An 11,539-nucleotide genomic window follows, 5' to 3' on the forward strand; every position below is an offset into this window, starting at 1 on the left:
AGATCCCTACAAACTTTTGGCACCAATAAGAAATACACAGAGTGCTGAAAAATCAATACATAGGTTTTATTGGAGATCCTGAAGGGAATGTTCTATTTTTGTGTTGGAAATCGCTTATTCCCAAACTCGTGGAGCCCTCATATCTCTGGGGCACCAAGGATCCTAAACAGAGTCAGAACTGGGGGGTGGCCAGCCTTATGCTTGGACAGAGCTTTTGTTTTTGCTTTTAAGTAAAATAAAGCTGTCTGGAGCCACGGCAACTTACAAAACATTACTTACCACTGAAAGTGGTGGCTCAGCTCCTCTGCATGTTCTTTCCTCTCCAGCTAGCGAGGTAAATGCAGCAGGAGGGCCGAGTCCTTCTCTCCTTTCTTTGTTGAATCCATCCAACTGCTCAGAGTACTTAGCTCTGTAGGCCAGATAAGTCACACACCTACACCCACTTTTTTCTTTCCTCTACTCCACAGCCTTTGAATGCCTCAAACACAACCTGGCAAAACATAGCACTCAACTGTATTGGTCTGTCCTTAGCCAAAGTTCACCCAATCACTTCTGTTTTGGAGAAAAGACCTGAATCCTTCAGTCAGCCAGAGTTTTATACCGTATGTATTTTCCCATCTCTAAAGTATTGTTGGATGGCAGAAAGAGACCCTACACCATTCAGAAGTACAAAAGTATCCATTTAGGTTGGGATCTTCAAAAAGTGCTTGAGGGCGTTATGTGCCCAACTTTGTAACTGTCTGGCTGTCAGGCGGTTAATAGTAATGAGGGCCCCAGATCAGATTTCCCATTTTTCTAATTCCAGTAATTTTCGGGAAAAATGCAATGCTGTATTCAGATTCAGCTTATTCAGTTGTTCCCTTTTGCAACAATCAGTTCAGCCTGATAATCATTTTACATGCACAGAAAATGTAGAGGTGCGTTCTGCTGAATGAGCATCCTATTCAACAGAGCCTGCTCATGTGAAAAGAAAAGCTAACAGTTCCAAGAAACTTGTTTTTGTGGCGGAATGCCAGGCTAGCGATTCTGGCACTGCTTGGGGAGCCGCGGGCTTTACGGAGCGGGCGAGTGCGCGACTTGTGGGGCGGGATTGGAGGTAGCTTTATGACCGCCTTTGAGGTTCGCCGAGTTGGTGCAAGTAGATGACTTAGAGTAAGTTGTTAGTTTTCTATAATAAGTTTGTGGGATATCTGTTGGTTCACGGCGTTCCAGAGTAAGCCCTTGCATTCTAACCCAATGGGCTAGGTGCGGCTGCCAACTCAAGTCCCAGAACTGGTCAACAGCTCATTGAGATAGGGTGTTAGTGGTAGAAGAGTTATTACGGAGTAAATGTAAGGTAAAGTAAAAATTTGTTTTATTCACTCACCTGGCCTCACCCTCTTACGAATAAGAGGGGAGACTGGCTGGAACGAAGTTGCGGTAAATATAAGTATAGAAAGCATAGATATGCTGTCTAAGCTACGAAGGGGGCAGTCAAGAGGTGGAGTCTCCGATGTTTCTTAAGTTATAGTATGCCGGATACAAAGAGGGTCTGTTGGCCCATAGGGTTCACTAGCGAGCCCTTGCTTTCCACCCCTTGCGGGATAGGTGCGGCTACTCACTAGTTAGTCCTAGGGCTGGTTAACAGCTCATGAACGGGATGGTGGATAACAAAACTGTAACACAGTGAATCGTTGTCGATTGTTGGATTTTCAAGGCCTTGGTTTTCGCTGGGATACGCCCAGGCAGGGAGGCTGAGGACTGGTTACAGGGTGATCAAGCCTGAAGGGTCGTCCAGTCATCGTCTCTGCTACTTCCTGCCTCTATGTCTCTTTTAGAGATGTTGGTTGGACTGCCTCTGTGACACTAACTATAATATAAGCTAAGCATACAGGGATAGGATAGTTTCTTTTACATAATAGTTACTAGGTAGATTTTCTACAGAAGTTTCGTTTTTGCAGGAATGACACTTACAGATAAGAAATGAAACTTACAAAATACGCATGTGCAGCTTAATACAAGCGTGGGAAAATATAAAGCTTTCATTTTGATTAGAAGCCAAAACTACAAGGTCACATAAATGTGAGAGTGCCGCGCGGCCGTTATACAAAAATAAAATAAGACATTTACAGTTTTCTTATAGAAGAATATAGGTTCTCTCATCCTAACAGTAAGCACATTCAGGCTAGCACTTAAGTATGTGTCCTCCAAGCACTGAGCAATGTATGAATAAGTCTAGTAACAGCTAACATCCTGAAGAGTTTTCAGTCAATTTAAAAAAAAAAAAAAAAAAAAAAAAAAATAGGAGAGTCGCTGAAAACCCTGGTTTAAAAAAAAAAAAAGCTAATGGAGGTGGACGTAATGGAAGATCAGCAGAAACCATACTGCCACGAGCATTGCGAATTAAAACTCCATATTGACTAGGAGTACCTTTTTGAGGAAATTAGCTTTCATTACCAGAGGCATCTCCACCATAAACACAGCAACCAGAAAGTACCTTAGCTGACAGTGATAGCATTGTAGACAAGGAAAGTAGACTAAATGTTGAGTGTGGGGAGAAGAATTGGAATCGATTCAGAGCCCCCCCCAAAAAAAAAACATCAAATGAGCATATGGGTTCCAGCATACACAGAAGTTGTATTACTGTGGCCAGAATTTTATCCCTACTCATGCCGAAAAAGTACCTCACCCCTGCTCATGCTGAACAGTACCTTATTCCTCAAGTAAGTCTAATGAAATCAATAAGAAAGGTATTATTCAATATCAGTAAGGGCACAAGAACCCAGGCCTCAATGTTTGTGTTATGCTTTGGAAATGTCAAATACTATGTAAATGCCAAGTATTATTAATATTATACCTAGGGGTTCAGGAAAGGTGGCAACAAAACCACAGCCTTCTAGGCTTTGATTCATCAGAATTGCTAGCTTGCCAGGGCTCCAAATTGTAGGTCATTTACACTGTTCAGCGAGTGTCCAGCCAAGTATTCCTGGCACCAGCTAGCTGGGTGCTTTGGTAGCTGACTGAACCCAGTCAAATTTGACTGGCAGAAGGCAGGGCTTTTAAAAATTTATTGTGCTCCAATCAGAAAGCTGCTGAGTGCTGCACTTCACAGAAAAGTGCTACCCTTGTCCTTCTTAATGAAAGCTAGTCAGTATTCATTAGGAACAAGTCCCAGCTATTTCAGATACTGAAGACAGCAGACACAAATCAATAGAAAAAAATAACTTCTTTTTATTTACAAAAAAAAAATCCAAATATTGGATGCAGTAAACAAAATTCACAATCTGTTCCCTCTAGCACTGATGCAAACACATTAGCCTTAAAAGTCTGTTTTCCATCAGTTCTTTTTTCTGTGTGACAGAGCCTGTAGTCAAAGTGTTCCAAAAGAGCAATCCAAGGAGCAGTTTGCTGCAACAGGATGCCTTGCAGAAGGCAACAGTTGTATGAAATTCCAAGGGAGAGCAAATCTGCACAGCCTCCTACAGACTGCAAGAGCTTGCAGTACTTTTGCCAAGCTGTCTTGAAAAATTTGCAGGCCTTTTGACTATTTACTTAGTTAACAAACCATTATTACAACAGCAATACAGTATGCAGATTTTCTTTCTTGCAGTGGAAATTGTCTGCTTAAAACAAAAAACAAACCAAAAAACAAACCCATACAGAAGAGTATAATAGGAGCTGAATATGTAATTACATTTTTTCCTTTTCTTTTCTGTGCAGCTTCATCTAACAGCACTTCATTTTTCTCAACAACAATAAAAAAAAAAGCGCATCTTTTGAACTGGTATGAGCCTTCAACATTGTACAATTCACATAAACGCCTCTTCTACAAGCTTTGTAAGAATTACATGAAAGTCCTTGTGCAATAGAAAGCAAAAGAAGAGTTTTTTTTAAAGCAAAAATAAAAGGAATTAGAAAAAATTCTGACCTTCATGGTGTTGTACTCCCCCTTACAAGAACTTTCCCTTGAAAATGTACTTGGGAGAATATATACATAAGAAAATAATTTAATGTTGAGCTCTCAGTTGTGTCATTCTTTTTATGTTAAACACACAGCAATAAATTCAGCCATCACATGAACAGCTTTACTGTACTTGGGTCAACATTTTAAAATCAGTCAGCATTTTAAAAGGGAGGACTGTCTCCTTAACAAGTTCTAATCTTCAATCCCTCAGCCGGGATGGGAAAGTAAAACCTACAAAATACAGTGTGTTCTTGCTTTAAAAGCATTAGCATGCTGAAGAGGAGGTAAAGAAAGCAAAGAAGAAGAAGAAGAAAAAAAAACCCAAAACAAAACAAAAAAACCTAGCTTTTATAAAAGGTGTGCAAGCCAGCCTTGAAAAGATGTTCTTGTTTCCCCCTTGGCCTGAACTCATGGCTCCTTCCCACCACTAACAGACACCTTTTTAACTACTAGCCACAGATAAAACAAACCCCTGCCCATTCCACCACTTGTTCATTTACATATGCAAAATAGGTCCATAATACCTATATAATATATATAAAAACATATTATATATGTATCAAAATGCAAATGCTGAAAGATGCACTTTAGGTCAGAGTCCTGCTGCATGCACTAAGATAACTGGTTGCTATCAGTCATAAAACATAGTGAAATTGAAGTGGAGAAAAGAAACAAAGCAAATTTTTAAAAAGCAAATGGAAAAAAAGGCTCCTGAAAAGGAAGAAAATACATTGTGTCATATATATTATCAGCATTTTGTGGTTGTGGCACAGCTACAGATTCCCAAACCCTTTTAAGGGCAGATGACTCATTTATTTGCTGCACATAGTTGTGGTAAGCGAGGACATACCACATTACCAGCTGATCCTATTTCCCCAGCCCTCCGTTAGCTTCTGTTAGAAAGGCCTCTGAACAGCTACAGGCAACGCTCTGCTTTTCACAAGTACATTTCAATCTTGATCTACAGCTTGAAGGAAGGGGCCATGGGAAAGAAACCTTTTATTTTTAAATAATTAAAATCAAGAAAGGCCTTGCACTGGCTTCCTCCTGCCTGTGGTCAATGTGCAAGGGAGGGGGAAGGAAGGGAGCAAGGGAAAGGAGGTGTTGACAAGGACTCCAAGTAAACCAAATGAGTGGCAGTGAAAGAGCTTTTACATTTCCTGACAAATTCACAGGGAAGGTGCTTCAGTAAACAAGTCAGGTTCCTGTTAAAATTGCCTTCAGAGATAAAAGTACAAAGTGTGGTAAAAACAGGAGTCTGAGTAGCTCTGGATGGAAAATGGGATAATGCACTGCCAGAATACCAGTTCCTTCTCTCTCCTCTTTCCACTCGCTCTTCCCAATTCCCCCACAACATAATTTAAGGTCTGCAATGGTGCAGGTAAATATTGAGTTTTCCTTTTTATAGTCTAAGATTCCCTTTTCTACCATAGAAGCAAAATATTACAAAGTGTAAAATTAGATTTTGTTTAGTCATTAGGTTTTCAAAGACCAATGGCTGGAAGAAAAAGAATTAAGAGACTCCCCAGAGATGTCACCAAAGTGAAAAATAACAGTAAAGGTTGATTTCCCACCGCCCCCCCCCCCCGGTCTCTTGGGAGAGGAAGTTAAGAGTGAAGAGATACTGTTCCAACATAAAGTGATTCCATTTAAATAAAGTACAGTACTAAAATTCTAAATGCAGTGTGACAACCAGATCAAAGATGTTTAATATTTGAATAAAAATATATAATATATTTATATAAAATATAATTTTAAGCAATCGTGCAACACTTAAAAAGGGTTCATTTCACATTTATTAAAATTCTAGTGGTCCTGGAATGCATAATGCATTCTATTAAAATATTCCTTTAAATATTAACAAAGTGTTCAAATCACCAACTAATACAATATTCTTTAGCCGTCAGGGGATTTAGATAGCCTATCTTTGATCCACGTTCCACTGAATTATACACCATGGAGGTATGCAGTCACAACATTAGTGGGTTAAATGTCAAAATGGCATTACAGTACAAAAAAAAAAAAAAAAAAAAAATAGTTAAAACAGGATCAGCTAGTCAAACATTTATCCGTTTGTGAAATTGTTACGGCTCACAAGCAACCCACTGAATTACTGTAATCTTTGTTCTTGCAACCAAAGACATTATTTGAATCCCACCTAATCCTGACTGGTTCATTTACTCCAAATTTTCAGGTGTGGGTTATAAATTCACTGCAAGGTGCCCACTGTCCTATGACATCCTGTTGCAACCTGGGAAACACATTGTACTTTATTTAAACATTCCTTAAATGCTACATTTTCCTAGACCATATTTACTATAGTGTGTGCGCGCGCACACACGTACATGTTATGTGTATATGTGCGCGCGCACACACACACACACACACACACACACCCACACACACACACCCTATAACATCAAAACTGACAAGAACATTAACTTTATACAAGTATTTGCCAAGAAAAAAATAGGGCATTTCCTCCACCACTTATTCACAAGCTTATGTTTTTTTGTTTTGTTTTTTTGTTTAATTCTTGTGTCCCTGATAAAACAAAATGTATGGTTAAAACCACAAAACTATATTTTTCTCACTTCAATTTTCTGAAGGCATCAGGCACTTTTGATTGCTATTGGCGTGTACAAATATAGTAACATCTTTTTAATATATATATATATTTTTTTTCCTACTGTATTTTCTTTGCTTGGATAATTTGTGAAATCTTTGGTCCTTGAGCATATTTTGTTTGCTACAGCTGCTTTTCTTATAGGTTCACATTTGAAAAAAAAATGTGAAGCATGCACACAGCTGGAAATAAATGGACTTTGTCATCATACCTTCCCTCCTCCCTCCCTGTTTTTATAACTGTACCAATCTCCTACTGTTCATTTGGAGCAAGCTGTTTCTCTGTTAAAGCATTCTATTCAAGCAAGCCATACATCTTACACGATCATTCCATAGACAGCACTTGCTGCAAGCCCCAAATGCAGTAATTCCAATATACATTTTATTTCAGCTTATCTCTGCATTATGCCTCTACTTTTAATTCCTGAAAATATATATAATGTTGGTTTTTGTTTTGTTTTCTTCCCATAGTCTCCCTTTTTGCAAATCCCATTCTTTGGGAAAGTAAAATAAAAAAGGCTTCCCAACCTTCTCTATGCCAAAGCTATGGGAGCAGGTATTGCCAACCCATATTGTCATCATGCATTCCTCCCATGTTTATTTCAGGGGAAGCCATTTGCTTTTAGTGACAGGCCTCTTGTGCTCAGGGGTAGAATCCAATTGTTTTTGGTTCTTTTCTAGATCATGCTCCCGTTATTTTTATTAGAAGAACCACAAGCTTTACCAAGCTTGAAACCTAGAGCAGATCATCATTGCACAAAATCACCCCATTGTAAGTAAGGAGTGTGTCACCCCTCTCTATTAGAGAAAAAAAAAAAAAAAAAAAAAAGTGTTCTCCCCACCAGGTATATTCAAATGGTCCTTAATTACATGGCAACCAAGTAGAATATGTGTGCTGCTGGCATGTGAACACTGGCTGAACCTGGGCAATATAGTAATTGCTAAAATTGGCATCTGCTACATATGGGGCTGGCTGGTAATAGCAGGTGACATTGGCCACATTGGGGATGATATTTTGTTCAGCTAAGACTCGAATGGCCAGCATAGTGATAAGATTTAGAGTCTGTCTTCTCTCATGTCCCATCAGGCACACCGTGCTCTCATTCACCACACCATGAAGGGTCATGAGATAGTCATACTTGCGGTCTTCTAATCCCACAAAGTGATTCTGCAAGTAAGACTCCAACTTTCTTTGCTGTTCTCCAATGTCTGAGAAGTCAATGAAAAACCTTGAACACATATATCTCTGAAGGGACTTGATCTCAGATTCTGAGGCAGCCCTGAAGCCCCTTACCAACAGGTTGCAGTACTTAAGAAGGCCACCTCCTCTGATTTCTTCTGGGTTTCTGGTGGCAATTATCTTGTTGCAGAGGTGATCAAAGGCTTCTTGGAAATCCCCATAGACACTCTCACCAATGATAGTTGGGTGAAAAGTTTCAGTCATGGGATTCTCTGAGCATTCATAGAAAAGCAGAAGGGAGTCTAGCTTGATCTGAAAGGAGTCTACACTGAACTCAAACTGCCTCCTCAGGGAGTCCACAAATTTCAGCTCCACATTTTTGCCACTGTTGTTGGACAGGGAGATGAGACTCCACCGGTCTGAATCATTGCACACTTTTACCATTTTCTGCACATAAGCTTCCTATAATTGAAAGAAAAATAAATAAATAAATGAGTAGATGAAGACACAGACACATGAAGTTTCCCTTCACGGCCTTCATTTATATTCTCTCCCACCTCTAACCTGCTCAAGCTTTTCACAAGGGCTTTACAGAGCTTGCAGATAAGAGCTAGAGGAGACATATTTCAATGCAAGAATTTGCAGCATTGGAGTCACAAAAGGGTAGGGGGAGAGGGAGTTATGGTGAGACTGTGCTATACTAGGAATGCCTTTTGCAACGAAGTTTCTTAAAAACGCATTTAAATATATGCATATGGCTTGTAAAATTGATAAAAATATATATAAAAAGTCAAGAGATGCATGTGTGCATACACAGAGCACCGGCTCCTACAGCTCTGGGGAAAAATTACAGCTGAAATATAAAAACAGATCTATAGGCTGCCAGAAAAAAAAAAGGACAACAATTAAAGTCCCTGAACTAATCAAAGTCTGTCCATCAGCACAAGCTCCAAAACATGCATGCCATTTGGGGGGGGGGGGGCGGGGGCAGAAATGAAAGGGGAAATAGTATGCAAAATCTTGTTTAGAAAACACAAAAATGTGCCTCTATGTCCGTCTCAGCAAAGTACTTGCTGCAAAGGAGTATTTGCATTTCCGTGTGCCTGCCAGAAGCAAACGGTTCAATTATACATATATCCCTGTTAGGGTTTCCAAAGCCTAGCCTGAGGAATCCCTACCGGGCCAGTAAGTGGACCCAGGAAGGTGATGAGGAAGGAAGAAAGTCTTAGCAAGCTTTTGGGTTTAAAAACTCTAGACCTAAGAACATTCCCCCCCCCCAACTACTTGGACAAACCCAATATCTTTTATTAGATAAACTAAAGAACCTTGTCTGCCTATAGCATTAGACCAACACAGCTACAACTCACACCCATGTTAGCTGCGGGGGGGGGCGGTAATTCTGCCTCAGGAAAGGAGGTGGACTAGATCAGCATTTCTCGACCCATGGGTCACAACGCAGAAGTGGACTGCAAGAACGTGACAGGGTTGGGAACAAAAAAAACTTTAAAAATGGATTCTCTTTTAAAAAGAGAAAGAGGTGGGAAACCAGGGTTTTCTGCTGCAGGCTGGCAGAGCTCCAGCCTGTGAAGGGCTACCCCACACGGGGGGGGGGGGGGGGGGGGCACTGGATCAAGACTTGCCATCACAGGTCCTGTCACAAAAAACAGACAAGAAGTATGTGCTAGATGACCTCTGGAGGTCCCTTTCCAGCCCGACTCGTCCATGACTGTCCTTTATGGCCAGGGGAAGAGCCAGGGCCCCAGGGGCCCTCTGGCAAGCTCTGTTGAGGGTTGTGGCCAGGACCCGCCTGCACCAGGCTGCGGGCAGCTGCCCCCCCGATGGGGGGCGGATCTCCCCGGCCTTTTAGTGGGGCCGGTTTCAAAGCGGAGACCCCCCCCCCCGGCGCAGCTTTTTACCTTCAGGGTGAGCGGGGTGATCTTCTCCTTGTTCACTCCCTCGGGTAAGAAATCCAAAAGGCAGTCCAAGACCACGTCCTTCACAGTCTGAAACTCGGCTTCCCCCTTGAGGTCGGCGCAGAAGATGAGGTCCAAGTCCTTGTAGCCCAGGCCGCTGTCCTGGTGCAGGATGTGGCTGGCGGCCGAGCCGTTGAGGCGCACGTCCCGCAGCGCGATGCCCTTCTCCTCCAGGCGGCTCCGCACCACCTTCACGATCTGGCGCGGCTGCACCTCCAGCGTGGGGAAGTTGCCGCGGCCGTGGATGGGGATGGTGTCGCCGAGGACGCGGTCCAGGCGCTGCACTTGCTCCCAGCTCAGCACGTTGCAGTGCGCGCTGCAATCCCCGCGGCCGCCACCGCTGCGGACGCCGTCCTCGTCAGCCATGGCCCCGGGCGGGACGCGCCGGCCGAGCCCCCTCTGCGACGGCTCCTGGCGGCACAGGGGGAAGCGGTGAGCCCAGCGCAGGGGCCGCGGAGCCCTGCCCCGTCCCCCGACCTCCTCGCCCGGGAGCCCCCGCCCCGCCCGCGCAGCCCAGAGGAAGGAGATCCGCGCCCGCGCTGCAGCCGCTGGACAGGGGCGGCTCCTGACCTGGGCAGCGCCGCTCGCTCTCGCCTAGTGCCGGCTGCTTGCTGCGTCCCCAGCCAGCCCCGTCCCGCCACCGCCGCAGCCTTAGTAGTTCTGCCTGGGAAATGTCCCCGGGAGCTTTTATACGGGGTTCCGTCCGCTTCCGGGGCCCTGCCCACGCCCCCTCATCTGCATGCCGGCCCCGCCCCCTCATCTGCATGAACAGCTGTTCGCCGCCTTCTGCGCACTGGCCCGGGCCGCGGGGGTCACTCGGGGGCTGCCCCGTGCGCGCCGCGGCCCGGTGGCGTGGGGGGCCGGCAAGCCGCAGAGCTTCGGTCACCTCCACGCCAGCCTGGCCCCCGAGTGCGTGCACACCTCCGTGCCTCCGGAGACGCCCCGTGGACGGGACCTGCCGCCGCGGTCCCCGCGCCAGGTGCATGTGCGCGCTTGCGGGGCGGGGAAGGAGCCACGCGGGGTTCTGGCCCCTTGCTCCAAAAATGGCTGCGTGCGCTCTGGGACTGAGGAAGGACCTGGCTGCCCCCACGCAGCAGCACTCGGATCCGGCAGCCTCCTTTCTTTTTTTCCCCCCTTTCACCTAGAGTCTCCCCTCCCAGTCAGACGTCAGTCAGGTTTTTAGGTAGCCTTTTACATCACCTCAAGCCGTACCCAATGCCTTGTGCTCCGCTGAAACCAGAGCTGTCCTCTTGGTCATTCCAGGCGCAGCCAAAGGTCTACCATGACACTGGGATTTGGCAAAGGTAGCCGCCTAGCACATGCTGATGATCCCCATGTATGTGGTTTTAGCCTCAGACCTGTGCATTTTTAGCCTAGGGATTGAGAGGGAGGAAAAAAAGTGTGTGTGTGTGTGTGTGTATAAAACCTTTCTCTCTCTCTATATATATATATATTCTATTCATTTAAATCCCATCCGAATGTCTAAATCTCCTAGACTGCTTTGATCATCCTAGTGGATTGGATACATAGACATTTCTGATGGAAGAGACAAGCTAGGTTGCCCTGGCTAAAAGGTCAAACTTCGGGAATCGAAGTGAAAGAATTACAAAAAAAGCAACCCCAAAATGCGTGCCTGCTAGGTTCAGATCCACAGCTCGAAGGGGGTTTTCAATAGGACAGGTGCCAACATGTGTCAAGGATCCGACGGATATAAGGGACTAGGTGTAAACGCTTGGGGATTGTGACATTTGTGGTCAGTGTTTGCGTAATCCGACCCCAAACTGGCATATACGCACTTGGCTCTGTTCTTTGCGACGC

The 11,539-nt window shown here is 44.3% G+C and overlaps 1 protein-coding gene across 2 annotated transcripts; it reads right to left on the reverse strand.

Annotated features, from left to right (window-relative positions):
• Window positions 1-3,186: 3,186 nt before the first annotated feature.
• On the reverse strand, window positions 3,187-11,105 carry TENT5A (terminal nucleotidyltransferase 5A). Of its 2 annotated transcripts, none has more exons than XM_090035505.1 (3): window positions 10,934-11,105; window positions 9,665-10,132; window positions 3,187-8,210 (listed from the first exon to the last, which is right to left on the reverse strand). In XM_090035505.1, exons 2-3 carry the CDS (start codon window positions 10,085-10,087, stop codon window positions 7,431-7,433), a joined length of 1,203 nt encoding a protein of 400 aa, XP_089891631.1. In that variant the 5' UTR covers window positions 10,088-10,132; window positions 10,934-11,105; the 3' UTR covers window positions 3,187-7,430. The 2 variants fall into 2 exon arrangements, with proteins under 2 accessions (XP_089891631.1, XP_089891622.1); XM_090035496.1 differs by lacking the exon at window positions 10,934-11,105 and adding an exon at window positions 10,292-10,397.
• Between the last annotated feature and the right edge of the window lie 434 nt (window positions 11,106-11,539).

This window comes from Crocodylus siamensis, chromosome 1, assembly GCF_052110815.1.
Source record: "Crocodylus siamensis isolate JL-2025a chromosome 1, ASM5211081v1, whole genome shotgun sequence".
Taxonomy (NCBI): Eukaryota; Metazoa; Chordata; order Crocodylia; family Crocodylidae; genus Crocodylus; species Crocodylus siamensis.